At 39.1% G+C, this 17,048-nt stretch overlaps 1 protein-coding gene across 1 annotated transcript; it reads left to right on the top strand.

Annotated features, from left to right (window-relative positions):
- The first annotated feature begins 309 nt into the window (after positions 1-309).
- On the top strand, positions 310-7,219 carry LOC140940586 (transmembrane protein 53-like). The gene is made up of 3 exons (XM_073389579.1): positions 310-455; positions 4,744-4,980; positions 5,852-7,219. The coding sequence occupies exons 1-3, from the start codon at positions 429-431 to the stop codon at positions 6,446-6,448; spliced, it is 861 nt and encodes a 286-aa protein (XP_073245680.1). The 5' UTR covers positions 310-428; the 3' UTR covers positions 6,449-7,219.
- Positions 7,220-17,048: the final 9,829 nt, after the last annotated feature.

The raw sequence follows: 17,048 nt of genomic DNA, 5'->3' as shown, positions 1-17,048 counted from the left end.
TCCCAACGCAATGAGAATTTCCATTTTACTGAAATCTCTCCAGCCATATCAGTCAAATCCTAAGTAGTATGCACCAAGGAAATGGTTATTCGGCAAAAACTCTCGGAAAAAGCGTATTTCATTATCAAACCGACTGGTCGGGCAATGGTCCGGCCAGCCAGTTCTGACAAATGGAAAGCGCTCTTAGCCTCCCACGGACAAGTTACTTTTTGGCCACTCGCCTCCCCTCCCCTCTGTGCGACTGCCACGCGGTCGTTGACCTTGCTTCACGCCGATCGGCCTGTCTGAAACACATGGTCATAGCGTGCGCTAAGCCAATCAGAGGGTGAGAACTGAATCGAATAAAGAATCTCCTCTACAGTAATACGGTTTGGACGAGGTAAACGTTGCGGGTCTTTTGTTGATGTTGAAGTGAAACTACAAAAAGTATGAATGTAATCAGGTCCAATTTTAAGGTAAAGAAATAATTCATTTCATTTGTCTATAATCTCGAAAGTGGGGGTTAGTTGATCGACTGTAGATTTGAGATGAGAGCGAAGTTCGCTCAAGGTCGTTCAAGGTTGTTCAAGGCAAGCGAGACCTTTAGCTGCACATGTCTTTGTTCAATTATTATAAAGTTATTTAAGAGTCATTTTTAAAAAGCAACTCCTTAAAGGGATGTTTAAAGCCATGTCTGCTAGAAAGTTTTATTTTCGTTCGACCAAAAATTGTATGAAAGTCTCCTGTCACGAGGTCCACGAGCAATTCCCTAAAACGTACGGGCTTTATAGAACTCATTTTAACACCAAACAGCGTTACCAACTCGGTTTTTTTTTTAATTTTCGGTGTTACAGAAAGAAAAGTGTAAACAGACAGGCATAAAAATAACCCGATCGTTTAGGTTTTATAATTTAACCGGTATTTGTTTTCATTTGTATATCGTGCATTATTAGCTCAAAATATACATGACGGCGTGGTGTGGGCTCATGTTTATCATATCTTAATATGCAGAAGGTTTCATACTACCACAATGGATCTGATAATGTAGAAGAAATTCGGTAATTTTAGTCTGTTGAATTGAACGCTACTAGGCTCTAAAAATACAGCATCGGTAACATGAGAAAAGCGATATAGTCACGCAACGATATAGTCACCCGGTCGCCCATTCACTGCCATATCGAAAAGGTCATGTCGCAGCTGTCTTGTGGAACTTTTCAATCAATTATTGGAAGAGATCTTTTCTTAAAACTGCCTGAATTTTACCAAAAGATATCTCATAACTCTCATTGGTTGAAACTACATCTGAGAAGTCTGCATGACCACTCATGGGTCACGCCCTCCTCAATTTTGATTTGTGTTTTACCCTTTTGCAAAAACGACGAGTATTTACAGCGGGAAAAGAGAGAAGGAGTACACTTAAAGAAAATTTACGTATGTCAGTTCAGAAAAATCCTCAGCTTTTGTCGAGTGTTTCAACAAAATTTGACAACCATGGCTCAGTATAGGACTAATAGAACTGCAATTGTGATGCAGGGCCGCCCCTTAGAGCTGGGGGGCCGGGGATTTTCCCCTGCTACAATGAGCGTGAGCTCTGGCTACTCTTATAGGAAACAAAAGGAAAATAGAACCAAAACAACTTCCTAGCTGTACAATTCCCCTCCTAATTGGATATACCCAGTAACATGAAATTTAAGCGACAGCCCTGGTGATGTGTTCTAGTGCCTTTAATGTCAGGTCATGTTTATGTCAACTTTGTGGCGGATTTGCATAAATGTGGCTAAATGTAATTTTGGCGAGGTTAAACATGAGACAATGCTGGCGAGCGGTCTCCACCACTTATCGTATGTGGGGTGGTCTTGGGGGGCCTTAGTGATGTTACAGCGCTATCGCAGAAGTCAATCATTTTGCTCACATTGCTTTTGCGTGCAGTAGTTCTCCCTATTTGTGGGCTTTTTGATTTAATATATGTCTACTTTAAATAACTTGAGTGTGAGTGCGTGCAGTGTAATCATTTGTCAAAACGACTACTTCATGAGTTAGTAAAACAATGTGAATAGATGGTACATGTAGCTACAAATAAATCTTTTTTTTTTTTTACTGCCAACAGAGTTGGTGTATTTAGTTTTTTTTAGTTTTGATTTTCTTGTAAATTTGTGTTTACTCCAAATAAACATGATGAATTCTGGTGTTGATCAGTTCTATAAAAGGTGATCTGTATTGATCCAATATTGAGCACATTTGATCATTCATGGTTTCTGCAGTGGTTCTGAAAAGATTTAACATATCACTTTTGCAGTACTTTTTGTTTGATAATCGAACCAATTTTTGAGAAGGAGCCATTTTTTCTCAGATTTAGATAATGTGATTACTTCTTTTGACAAAAATTCAAACTTCAAATCCATAGCCTTCCAATTTTCTCAGCTCTGTTTTTTTCTTCCTTCAATGTTCAAGCATGGTAATGGAGATAGATAGATCAATATAGTGATTTTAATTAACCTGTGATATAGGCAGAAGACTACTATTTGTCCCATATGAGGGAATCCAGATTCCGGGAAATTTTTGCGTGTGGAATCTGGAATCCTGGGCTTTGGGATCCAGAATACAGCTCAAGGAATCCGGAACCCCACCAATGATTGGAATCCAGAATCCAAGTTGCACCGACAAAAACTGGAATCCAGTACCTGGAATCCGGAATCCACGGCAGACTGTCTTGGATTCCCTTACATCGGGGCGACTTCTATGCAACGTTGCACCCTAATTTCATTGCTTTCTTTTGTTTACTTGGAACCATTTGGAACTATAATAAATATTTTATGTGTTAAGGTCATTAAGGTGACTCGACCCAGTTTTTTTTGGGGGGTACCATCCTACTTTGAAGCTCTCTGGTATCCCCACCTTTACTTTTATCGTAAGTTTAACACATAGAATGGATAACATATAGATCAATCTACAATATAACATAAATTTTTTGGCGATCGGAGTAAATGTCACGTGGTTATAATGCCACGCCCCTTTGAGGTCTGAGTCGAAAATCTGCTGTTGCCGGCATTTTTTTCGTGAAAATCTCTCGGCTACACATAGTGCGCATTAGTGCCTTGCGCTGAACAGAGTTTCACCAAAATCGCAAAGACCCAATTTGAGAAATTCAGCGCTTTCCAAATTTAGGTCATAATTTATGCGAAAATGATAAGCAAACTTTACACGGATTATATCTAATAAACTATGAGATTCATCTCTTTATTTTGGGCATCGTTATAACAGATGGGTCCTTGCAAGTCTGCAAAACGCTTTAGGGCCTTGTAAATGCGCGCGATTTCGAGCAAAGCAAACATATAGAAATTATAATTTTCGCTATTTGTTGACGTTTGTCAGCGTTTAAGAGTCCTTCTCACGAAAAAAGCATTTTCTTAAAAATTCGTAGTTTTTTTTCCTTCAAATTTTTTCAGGGCCACAATTGATTAACTAACTACCCGGACTCTGAATTTCATGGTCATTGAAAAACTGTGACATTATCTTCTATAAGCCCAAACTTGAGTAAACATTGAAGATTTTTAGCGTTTTGGCTGAGTTTGTGCTTTGGGAGTTGTCTATTGTTTCTAGTCTGTCATTATACAGCATTCTTGTTCAGCACGCGTGCAATGACCACGCTTGGCTGACTTCCGAATGCTCACCGAGATATTCCCGTCACGAGTTGGTTTAATTATTGGCTTGCATTAAACCTATGAAAAAATGATATTCTTTTAATAGTAAGTAGCTTTAGTGTGTAGCACTTCTTGATTTTTTTGCAAAGGCACAAGAAGTACGAGAATTGATTAAAAATTGTGACTTAAACCTCTATGTATCACGCGATGGCCTGTCTCACTGTACCAAAATTATTATATCTCGGTGAGCATTCGGAAGTCAGCCAAGCGCGGTCATTGCACGCGTGCTGAACAAGAATGCTGTATAATGACAGACTAGAAACAATAGACAACTCCCAAAGCACAAACTCAGCCAAAACGCTAAAAATCTTCAATGTTTACTCAAGTTTGGGCTTATAGAAGATAATGTCACAGTTTTTCAATGACCATGAAATTCAGAGTCCGGGTAGTTAGTTAATCAATTGTGGCCCTGAAAAAATTTGAAGGAAAAAAAACTACGAATTTTTAAGAAAATGCTTTTTTCGTGAGAAGGACTCTTAAACGCTGACAAACGTCAACAAATAGCGAAAACTATAATTTCTATATGTTTGCTTTGCTCGAAATCGCGCGCATTTACAAGGCCCTAAAGCGTTTTGCAGACTTGCAAGGACCCATCTGTTATAACGATGCCCAAAATAAAGAGATGAATCTCTTAGTGTATTAGATATAATCCGTGTAAAGTTTGCTTATCATTTTCGCAGAAATTATGACCTAAATTTGGAAAGCGCTGAATTTCCCGAATTGGGTCTTTGCGATTTTGGTGAAACTCTGTTCAGCGCAAGGCACTAATGCGCACTATGTGTAGCCGAGAGATTTTCACGAAAAAATGCCGGCAACAGCAGATTTTCGACTCAGACCTCAAAGGGGCGTGGCATTATAACCACGTGACATTTACTCCGATCGCCAAAAATTTTATGTTATATTGTAGATTGATCTATATGTTATCCATTCTATGTGTTAGACTTACGATAAAAGTAAAGGTGGGGATACCAGAGAGCTTCAAAGTAGGATGGTACCCCCCCCAAAAAAACTGGGTCGAGTCACCTTAAGTAAAGACACTTTAACTTTGTCTTTTATTCTACAGAGTACCTTTTCAAAGACTCTATGGCTGTTAGGAACCAAGCCCCTTCATTGCAGCTCAGTCTTGAGGAGTTTAGAGTTTCACCCTTGTCCCGAGGGATTTAAGAAAGAAGGCGAAGTTCGTCCATTAGTAGTTCTCTTTGGATGGCTTCTGGCAAAAAGTCGTCATCTAGACAAGTACGGTGAGCTGTATCACCAACATGGCGCAGACGTTATCACTGTCAAACTTGAAGTCATGGAGGTAGGTTCAGCCGAGTGAATAGCTGAGAATCTATCAATTTTCAATCGCCTAAATTCTTGTTTCTCGCAAAATGATCAACCACATTAAATGTATAAACAGCTGTTTTTAACCAAGTTAAAAGCCTTGGGGGGGGGGGGGGGGGGGGGGACTCCCATGTAAAAGTGACAGGGATACTCGTTGAAAAATTAGAATTAAACCCCTAAGGGAGACCAATGTGGGTGTGTCTCAAGCTTAAACTGACCCACTAAAGAAGACCATCCTGAAACAGACATTACGGCATTTTTTGTAAATTTCTTTACGCGCAGCCCTAAGCGATACTCAAATGGGCAAATGTAGTGACGTTCCTTCCCAAACACCCCAAGTGAGACCAAAATCTTCAATATACACCCCTACGCGAGACAACGAACATCCGTGTCACTTTTACATGGTAGTCCCCTGGGGTTAAAAGTAGCTACTTTGTCTTTCATTGTGATTAGTCTCTTGTCCGATCTCTCGGGAGTTTGCGACTCGATTAAACGGCTAAAATTCAGGCTACACTTCGCAACTTGACCATTTGAAAACGAGGCTTGGTGCTGAAATTTGCTCGTCTGCCATAAACATGCGTAAGGTCTGCTGTGACTTGCTTTTTAGTGTTTGCTCGCTTGCGTTTTTGTAACCTGAGATCAGGCCCAATTTTAGCGGTTCTCATACATTCTCTCTAACGACTACCGCTAAAATTTTAGTTTCGCCTTGCCCGCCGGAATGTTATTACAAAGCGAAACGAAAATTGAGCCTGATCTCAGTTTAGCTTTTTGGGGAAAGAGAAAAATTTTTTTTAAAGATTTTTTAAGTGGAGGTCCAACTATTTCTTTCTGTGTGTGTGTATCCTCAGATTCTCCGTCCACAAAAAGCAGAAATGGTCGCCACCAAAGTTCTAAACCAACTAACGTCGCCAGAGAACAATAACCGACCTGTATTAGTCCATGGTTTCTCAGTGGGCGGGTACCTCTACAGCCACGTGCTCAATTTAATGGAAAAATTGGACAAGTTCTCACCAGTCAAGGAGAGAATCCTTGGTCAAGTCTTTGACTCCCCGGTGGATTTCGATGGGATTCCCTATGGTGTTTCAAACGCGGCCTCGCAAAACCCGTTTATCCGCTGGCTGATGAAGTCATCTATTGAGTCGTACTTGACGATCTTCGCCAAGTACACGAGCAAGGTTTACGTGGCGCATTCGCAGTTATTCCACAACAATCCTGTACGGTCGCCAGCGTTGTTTCTGTTCTCCAAGGATGACAAGATCGCGGATGTTAAGACGTGCCAAGCTTGTGCGGACCATTGGAGAGAAAAACTGAACATGAACGTGAATTATGTATGTTTTGATAGTTCGCCTCATGTTTCACATTTTTATGTCCATAACAAAGAGTACACTCAAGCAGTGAAGGACTTCCTGAAGGTCGTAAACGTGCCTGCTGTGACTGCTGTGTAGATCTACGTTTTCAGAGATTTAGCCGCTTGGCGTTCTCGGCCAACAGCAAACGTCAGATTCAGGTTGAGATTTCTCAAAATAGAAAATGTGCGGCTAAAAACAGACTAAAACAATTGTTATAGACAAAACTAACCTGAAGCTACTAACTATGAGGTAGAGGTAATCTCCAGATCTCTTCCTTAGTGCGTTATTTTGCGAACAGAAATTTTTTTCTAGTCTACGCTATATGTTTTCATGAAACTTTGCGCGATAAAATGGCTTAGAACGCGGTTTTGTTAAACACAGGCTAAACTCCGTTTAAGAGATAAGTGGCCCATTGTGTTTTAGTTCTCTGTTGTAAAGAGACTTTGCTGTAAGATGTGGTCTGGGAGGAAAAAGAAATTATCCTGACTGAAAAGGTTCAACCGTTAAATAGCTTTTCATAGTGGGAGTGCATTAGTTTTGTGTACAGTGGAAACTCGATTTAACGAGCCTCTATATAAAGAAGTCCTCGGTATGACGAACGATTTTTTTTACCCCAATAATAGTAAAATATAAGAAAAAGAACCTCAATATATAATAAACTGGTCCAAGACTTCAGAGGTAGTGCATCGTTTTATTACTACAGCTCTGTTTCGAGTGGTCAAAAGATGACCACACTCATCAGGTACAACGAAATAACGAAACCTCGTTATAACGAACAAATTTTTCCAGTCCCTTGGCCCTTCGTTATAGCAAGGTTCCACTGTAGTTCATAGGCACCTCCCTCAATTAATTAGGGAACAATAAAATATTAGCTAACATGTGTAAAAAGACAACCTGTCAGGACGCGGTAGTATAGACTGTGCTAACGTATGAACGCCATACCAACACTCTTTTTGTGGTCTGAGGAAAAGTCAAGTGGTTCCCTTACTCTACAGCTCCGTTATTGAGGGTCGACCACATTAGGGTTCTTCAATCCCGGTATCCCGACCCAAAATTTCGTGCAATCCCATAATCCCGATGGCTTTTTTAGGCATCCCACTTCGCACGCCTACTTTCAATCCCGAATCTTGTCCCGATTTTGTTTTAACATCCCGAATCCCGAGCTTTAATTAAGGGAAAATCCCGGATCCTGACAAAAACCAGCCTCCTTATTTTTATGACTGACGACCACCCGCTTTCAGTGGAGTTCTATAGTCGTTATTTCTTCACAATGTTCTTGCCTTGTGGAATGCTGAATGCTTGTTGGTGATGGGTGAGGTGAAGCAAATCAACCTGACAAACAGTAAAGCTTTTTTACCAGTCGAAGTCGTTTGAAGTGCATACTATTGAGAGTTTCAGTGATGCGTGTGATACATCAGGCACATTGCATGATGGTTAGCACTAGATTACATTTTGCAGTCATATAGTTCAGAAACCCTTTCCCAAAAATTACGACACGCACAAGTAGCGCTTCGCGCGAGATTCTTTTTTGGCGCCAAAATGACGCGGGCGCACTGCTCAAAACAGCGGGAAAGCACGGCTAGGCTCAGGAAACAAAACTTTCTCTGCATTAAATTTTGGTTTATTTTTCTCATTTTCCCTCTGCAAGGGATAGCAAGAGGTACAGTACATTTTTTTAATCTGAATTTTTACCATTAACTGTATCAATTTGTTCTCCTTGGCATACTTGATGGGAAATTACTTCAAGCTTTGCGGAAGCTTAAAGCTTTTTAGTCCTTAAAACTGCCGAAACAAAAAAAATGTTTGAAAAGGTTTTGTTGTTAATCCGGTGTAATTTACTGGATTATTTTTAGGCAGCCTTCTCACTGTAAATAAAACCACAATGCCTTCTAATCCGAAGAAAGGAAAAACACTGAAGTGTTCAGAAAATCTAAAGGACTTTTACGAAAATGACGACGAGTTTAAGTTTCATGAAGGTAAGCCTATTTTTATCGACTAAACATTAAGTATTTAAATCGCTTCTATAAGACAAAAGTGGCGAACTTATTTCAGGAAAAAAAGTCAAAATTCCCTTTATATCTGCATTTAAATTAAGCCGATTAAGCTCACATTAGGTTAAGCTAAAACCACAATTCACACTGGCTCAGTTTTGGGTTCAAGTTAATAGTTTCATTGCAACAAGAAAACGTTGCTTAAGCCTGAAGCAGGGGGGGCCCACGACTCCAATAGCGTTCGGTACTTGTTTCGTGTACCTATGATCCACCGATTTATGACATCACATCCGGTTGAAAAGTTGCTGCTCTGTTTTCGCGCGAAGCACCAAGATGGACGCCCGATGCCATTTGGTTTTCTCGTTATTTTTACCCACAGGCTAACGGAATTATGTATCTTGAATGCCGAGAATGTTGAGAAGGTATCTAGCCGGCCTTTCAAGCAAATTTCATGACCAAACAAAGAAGTTTTAGTATTATTTTAACGATAAATAACATGCAACTGCGGGGAATGTCATGGCGAGTCTTGAGATGTTTTAAAACGAGTGTCGTTAACGTTTTGCGGCTTTTGCGGCGTCTGATTTAGAGAAGTCATCAAACAAAATATAATTTCCTGAGCGGAATAGAATGGAAAAAACGCCGATGGCCAGAGTTTAAAGTGTTTACCGCTGGAAGGTTGTTATCACGCCCCGTAAAGTTGCAAAAACTTCTACTCAACTGCATGGTTTTGAGGGATGTCATGGCGAGTCTTTCGCTCTTTGTAATCGAGCGTCACTCAAGAGTTTGGCTTTTGCGGCTTCTGATTCATCGAAGTCATCAATCAAAATTGCCTATCCTGAGCGGAATGGAATGGGCAAAACGCCGGTGTTCATAGTTTAAAGTGTCAACTGCTTGAAGGCGTTATCACTGGACGTAAAGTTGCTGAAAGCTCTACCCAACTGTCCTGTCATGGCGAGTCTTTCGCTGTTTCAAAACGAGTGTCCGCTCAAAGGGTTGGCTGTTGTAGCTTCTGATTTACCGAGATTGTCAAACAAAATAGCCTGTCCTGAGTGGAATAGATTGGAGAAAAAGCTGATAGTCACAGTTTAAAGTGTTGATTGCTGGAAGGCTTTATCACTCGTCGTAAAGTTGCTCAAAGCTCTTCACTGTACGGTTTGAGCAATGTAATGGTGAGTCTTTCTCTGTGTCTAATCGAGCGTCACTCAAGATTTTAGCTTTTGCATCTTCTGATTCACCGAAGTCATCAATCAAAATACCCTATCCTGAGCGAAGTACCGTGGAGAAAAAGCCTATGGTCACAGTTACAGTGTTAACAGCTGGAAGGCTTTGCCAGTTGACGTAAAGTTGCTGAAAGCTCTACTCAACTGATTTCGAAACGGTCACATGTTGCGAGCTTCTGGAAGGTTAGTGTTGGATTTTTAGCATTTAAAGATTTTTTAGCCTTTGAAGATTTATGTTTAGAACAAGAGTTAAGCCCAAAAGTAGTCCAATTTGTCATTATCTGAGAGAAATCAAGAAAGTTTGTGCCCTTCCTTTTTTTCTAAGCTTGCAAGTGTAACATACATGAAAAGAAACCCTTATGCACTACTAGTCATATTGTTAAAATGACTAGTTTGAAATTACCCCTTATCTTAACTGATAACTACAACACTTATTTAACAATGAATCGCTCCCGAACATGTGTTGATTGGTTCTTGACCTTTAAAGCTAAAAAAAAAACATACTACGACTTACAGTGATTATAGTTATAAAATTAATTAGTAAAGTAAAAAAGAGTGAAATTTATAAAGTGAAAAAACAAACTGCTGGTTTAACTGTTTTAGAGGTTTGAAGTTCTGGAGGGATCACTAGAGGTGTAATATGAGACTCAATAAGAGGTCTAGTTACTTTAGAACACGTTAGAAGAAATGTGTAAGTTTTTCCTGCAGCAAAACACATATTTTGGCTTGGTAATTATTACTTGTATTTCTTGATGTAAATTGCATTTTATGAATTATTAATAAGTTTCAGTTAGGGTCATTCATAATGCTGTACTGCACCTTATTTTATTTGACGATTATCTAAGGTATAAAAAATGAATTTTGTGTATTTTTAAAGACTTGAATATAAACTTACTTTTGAATTTATAAACAATATATATTTAAAACCTACACTGTAAGTCTGGTTGTCAGTGTAGCCTGTTGCAGACATAATCTATTGCCAGTTAGTAACATCTGCAAAGCCGTGCCAATATTCTGGGCTCCCAATCCCAATGTGTTTCGATATTCCCTTCAATAATGGTATTTTTAACAGGCCAACCATAGCACATATGCAAGTGCTAGTTTACAGGTGGGCCAGGGGGTGCCCACAACCAGGATTTCAGTGCTGTCTCATAGGGGGACTTAACCAGAAGTTTAGTTCTGTCTGTGGCACAGGCTAGTCCTCTGGGCATTAATGTTTAAATTATGTATTTTATTTTGCTTAGCTGGGAAGACAAAAATAGATGACAGAAGAGCACAAACAAGAGAATATCAAGAAGTATTAAAAAGTATATCTACCACACAACTCGTAAAGAGAGATAAAAGTCAATGAGGACAAAAATGTTGTTAATAAATGTTGAGTACAACTCACTGTCAAATATTAAAGTTGAAAGGAAGGAAGAATGCTGACATTTCAAGGAGTACACTTTTCTGGTTTACAGAAAATCTGCAGCAACAGAAGACACTGAAATCATGTTCAGCTGGTTCAGGATGTCAATTCTGTTTCGATGGAATCCTCTGACAGTGTCTAGGCCAGTGTACAGTAGTGTGCTTCGAAGCTGGTCCTTGGTAAGACATTTCCTGACTTTACATGCCAACTCTCTTTCAAGGACCTCAAGGATAAGTGTCTGTTTCCCTGACATTCACTTTCTTGTCAGGGATCAGCAGTATTTAACTAGACAACTGTGTTAACTGTAGTTTTTTTGGTAAGACTTAAAAAACTTCACAGGAAAGACTGAAACTAATGATCTTGCACTAGGAAGCTTTGAAGAAATAAAGGTTTCTAAGTGGGAAGGGGGTGTGCAGCACTGTCTGCTGCACATATTTCCCTCGGAGATAAGAAGGCAAACACCCTAGATGCAACTATAGGAAACCAAACTAAGCTTGAATTTCATAGAGAGTATTCACTCACGTGGCTTGCATCTATGCAATTTATTGGAACAAAAGAAATCATTTGCATAAGAAAAGAGTTCAACTCCCACAGGATTAGTTTGGGACACCAACATGGCTGCCGTGACGCCATGTGCATACTCTCTATACTTTAATCAGTTTCGCATGTTTATTTTCCATCCCTAACCATTCTGTTCCTCCTGTGGAAAGGAGTTGGTGGTTGTGTTATGACAACTTCATCCCTTAGTGTTCTTCATCCTTCAATTAATCAGTTAGAGTAAAGGATTGTTAATATGATCCTGATTAGGAGAAGAAAGCTTTCTATTAAAGGCACCATGGTCTAGAGGACTAAATGTAAATTCCCTATCTGACCTCACTGACATGGAGAAACAAAAAAGGGATGGGCTGACACCCAGCATAGTGATGTGCAGTATTAAGCTCAACAAGGATACAGGAAAAATCCACAACTAAGAAACTGGTTTTTAAGAACCTGTCAGGCTAATTTTCCAGCTAGGCTGTCTTTATAAAAGAGCACTCAAATTTGAAACAGGTTATTAATCATAACCATTACAATTTCCTCACATTTGATTGGTGCATTAACTGCTTTATTTTTCTTTAATCATTGTGTATGGTTGTAATCAGACAGTTGGCTGTAGTCGGACAGTTGCCTGTAATCAGACAATTACATTAGCCAATCATTTTAAGTGCACTGAGCTAAATCCACCAATCACAGAAGTTATTACAATAACCATAGCAACAATCACTTACCCAAACAAACTGGGGATTAATCCAAAATGGATGAATATGCAACATATAGGCAGTGTCTCCCCCAGTAATATTTTCCCTTATTTTGGACATTTAGTATGAACAAATGCTATTTCTCCAAAAAGGAATGCATATATTTTCTTGGAAATTGTAACGGTTACAGGACTTTGTTTTGTCCAATTCAATCTGTAATCATACTCATGATTAAACAAATCCGACTCCTGCTTCGTGGTTGTCCAATTTTGTAACGTGTATGATTACAGACCGAATTGGACTCCACTCAGCCCTATTACCATTATTTATAAAATCTCTAAGAAAAAACTTCTGCACAGTGTACACTTGGGAAAGTAAGATAAGTCAACATACAGGGTCCTCTTTTGAGACATAGGTGTCCAATAATATTTATCATTTAATACTCTGACTGCAATGCAATGGTATACAGGTTTTACATATACTAAGGAAAGAGCTGAATGCCACTAAATACTTTTAGCTCAAAGTTACAAAGTATTTTTTTTTTTCAGAAAATAAGGACCTATTTGAGACTGAACCTAAATAGCCTAAATCTGTGCTAATTGGTTTTTATGTAAGAACCTGACTTGTTTAGGCTAACTTGGAAAAATACAGATTCTTAGTTGCAGGTTTTTACTAGTAACTAAATTTGATGGGAAAAGGATTATCAAAAATTAACATAGCGAGATGAGCTTATTTACAACTCCATCTTTCAGACCTGCAATTTATTTAAGGCTGTCTTATAAAGGAACTACAAGAACAGCATGTGCTTTTTGTCAGCTTTAATGAATTCCAGACTATTTAAATGATCTGTTTAGAAAATCCTCTTAACAGATGGAATAGTAAAATGTGAATTAATCAATCATTTCATCAAACTGTCTTCTGCTTTCCTCTTGCCAAACCATCTTTCCCTACAGAGGAGCAAAGGTTGTAGCAAATATCAGAAAAATAAAAAAAAGACAAGAGGCTACACCTGAAACCCCTCTTTACTGTTACTTTAACACCCAGGGAGAAGGTTGTCGTACTTCTATACAGGTATGTGCCATGGAATAGGAGGTGGGTTTCGAGATGATCAGTCTTTATGGTACACTACTTGGCTTGGCTTTCTGATCCTTTGGTAAGGTTCCTTTGTAAAACTATACTAGCTCATCGTCAGTACAGAAACTTCAGGGATTTCAAAATGTTTTAAAGTATCTGGAGGCTGGGGGTGGGGGGGGGGGGGGGACTACAGAATTGCTGGCAACATACAATCAAGTAGCTGATGGAACTCCAGTGGTCACCAGCTTGTTTTGAAACCACTGAAACCTCTGTTTAAAACTGAAGATACATTGATGGGATCAAGATATGAACTTGAGCCTAGAGCTACTGAACAATAAAAAATACTCTTTTTATGCAAATCAAGCTGTTTGAAGATTGAAATAGGAGTGTAAACACTTTTTGACACAAAAACGATGTTTATAATTATCTACATTTACCCAATATTTCCTAGACCTTCACTTGTTGGGGGATTGTGTGTTAAAACAACTCGGAACATTGCATTGAAAGCCTGTTGTCAAGGATACAACTAAGAAGAGATGGTATTTACAACATACCTAGACTGTATTTTTCAGTAGATACTGGAAAAGAATCAAGAATGCATTGTGAATCTAAGCATTAAGATTTTGAGCCAAATACAGGGTCAAAAGACATTAGTCAATAAAAAGGAATGTGGATATTTTTTGGGAAAAAGGAAATCAATACAGCTTGAATGTCTCAGGGCTGGTTTGCATGTTTCTAAAATCCATACATGTAATTTATTGATAATATTTTGATGTTTCTTTTTTTAGAACAATAATAATATCATTGATCAATCAAATAAAGTAGGTGAATAAAAGTTCAGTATTTCCTTTAACACTAGAAGAAAAACTGTTGTATACATACTAATAATTTATACACAGCTGTATATCGTTATTATTGTGGTTCAATTTTATCCCTGGATAATTTTACTTTCCTTTGTGTCATACTCATTATCATACATTTTCATACCCCAAAAAACAGGAAAAATTTAAATTGAAGTATAAAGAAAAAAATAAATATACTATCCATGTATGGCCAAAAGAAAAAAAAAATGATCACTGGTTCACTCAAAGCTGCACTGGGTGACTGTTTCTCCTAAAAAGGTTTGAACTCTCTGTTGGATACTCCCTTTTGCCCCACCAGCTACAGGTACATACCCCTCCCCCCTCCCCCCTCAGGCATGCCATTCAACATAGATACTGTACTAAAAGAAGACCACTGTCAACCTTATTAAAAAGTTACCGAGTAAAAACATTGTTACTAGGAAACAGAAAAACCATTCTACTGAAGTGAATTATTGCAGTATCCTTTAAATTTTGGTTCCATCGCTTACATGTATTGTTTCTAGTAACAAAAAGTGCAAGTCTTAAGATGAAAGTTTCACGTTACAGAACAAAAACTATCCTTTCTTCTTCCAGGGAGGCTGTTTTCTCCCAACAACTCCCTACCAGGTAGAAATTTCATTCAAGTTTCATATTACATACTTTTTGTTTGTTTTGGCTATGAAGACCCTCTCTCCTTACAACTTTTAAGGATCCTAGAATCAAACAATGCAAATATCCCTTATGCACAACTGTCTTACAAATATAGATTTTTATGCTCAGCAAGGGAAAATTGGCAAAAAAATATACTTCCAGTCCTTCACACATAATTGAACTGTCTATCCCCTACTACACAGAGAGAAATAACTGGCAATGTAATTTTGCTTATCTGTGCAAATTAAGTTTGCTGTCATTAAGTTTCACAATCCCCCATAAGCAACCATGCAGTCTGTCTGGAGGTGTGCTGTTACCACCCCTGATATCCCCTTAGCAAAAACCTTGCATGCCTCCCTCTAAAACAATAAATTATGATCACAGCAGTTGCAGGCATGTGGTATCTTTCTGGTATACTATCATACTCAAAAGAGACTACTAGTAATAATAATTGATCAGCAAGATTATTGTTTTGGTTATGATATTGTCCTTCTTGCCTGTAGCCCCTCTTAATATCTCCACCTCTCTTGGGGCACCACCTCCCAAAGCAAACGGCCTATTCTCTGTCACATTTTTTCTATTTTATGTGTTTCTTACCCAATAAAATACAGTTTTAGAGATCCAGTAGAAAGTGCTGTGAGAAAAAGGGTAGTTCTTTAGGATGTTTTACTGCCCTTTCCTAATAGTACCACCTGTTCTTTGAGAATTCCTCTTTCATCAACCATTTAAAAAATTTGATATCTAATTCTCTTAACAAAAGCTCACGCTCTAACATTGAATAACTCTAATATTTCTTTACTCTACGTTCCTTGTAATTCTCTCACGTGCACTAAAAGAAAATCCTGGATCAGCAAACCTACTAACCTTAACTATGCGACACCATGCCAGAGGGTGTTCGAACAGTAGAAGACCGAGCCCCTGCAAAAACTGTACGTCGAGTGGCAAAGCCTTCCAGCTGTTAACACTTTAAACTGTGACCACAAGCTTTTTCCCCACGGTATTTAGCTCAGGATAGGCAATTTTGATTGACGACTTCGATGAATCGGAAGCCGCAAAAGCCAAACTCTTGAGTGACGCACGATTACAAACAGCAAAAGACTCGCCATGACATTCCTCAAAACCGTGCAGTTGAGTGGAAGTTTCTGCAACTTTACGGGGCGTGATAACAACCTTCCAGTGGTGAACACTTTAAACAGTGGCCATCGGCGTTTTTTCCATTCTATTCCGCTCAGGAAATTATATTTTGATTGATGAATTCTCTAAATCAGAGGCCGCAAAAGCCGCAAAACGTTAACGACACTCGTTTTGAAACATCGCAAGACTCGCCATGACATTCCTCGCAGCTGCATGATATTTATCGTTAAAATAATACTAAAACTTCTTTGTTTGGTCATGACATTTGCTTGAAAGGCCGGCTAGATACCTTCTCAACATTCTCGGTATTCAAGATACATAATTCCGTTAGCCTTTGGGTTAAAATAACGAAGAAACCAAATAGCACTGGGCGTCCATCTTTGTGCCTCGCGCGAAAACAGAGCAGCAACTCTGAAACCGGATGTGATGTCATAAATCGGTGGATCATAGGTACACGAAATTTCGCTAAGTCGTGGGCCCCCCCCTGGCCTGAAGGTATAAGCCATGGTATAAAATTAAGGCTTAGGGACATTCCATTAAATACACGCACCCCCTATGGATGAAGGACTTTGAAATTTTTCAAACCCAGCGTGCAAAGAAAGTCGTGCCCTAAAGCCCGGGGCTAGTGGATGTTGATATCAGGCTAGTGAATTATGTTCTTAACTTGCCCGACAGGCGAGTTAATTTTTTTGGTGGTGGGAACTCCAACTATTGTAGAACTGTAATCGGTCCTACCAGAAGCACATGTGCTTCCTTCTGGTCCTGCACATCAACATTTTTTTCGGGCTAGTTGAAATGACTGCTGGGCTAGTACATGCTAGCTACAGCCTGGGCCCGAATGGCAAGTAAAGACGACTTTCTTTGCATCCAGTTAAACCCTCAGAAAAATGCCATTTATTCCCTAAAATTCATTGAACATTTATCCCCTCAGAAAATTTACTTTACCTGTCTTTACCTGTCATGCTTGCCTAACAGCGTTAAGAATTTTTTAGCGTTCACTTCCCCTAAAAAAAACTGGCGTTCAGTCCTAGAACCTCCAGAAATTCCATTTTTTTGTGTACCCCTTAAGAAAATTTCGTCGACGGGGTGGGGGCGGGGGGGGGGGGGGGGGGCGGAGAAGGGGTGTATATTAAATGGA

This window comes from Porites lutea, chromosome 6 (genome assembly GCF_958299795.1).
Source record: "Porites lutea chromosome 6, jaPorLute2.1, whole genome shotgun sequence".
Taxonomy (NCBI): Eukaryota; Metazoa; Cnidaria; class Anthozoa; order Scleractinia; family Poritidae; genus Porites; species Porites lutea.
The sequence above is the reverse complement of the archived record's forward strand: the minus strand, read 5'-3'. Positions and strand labels throughout refer to the sequence as shown.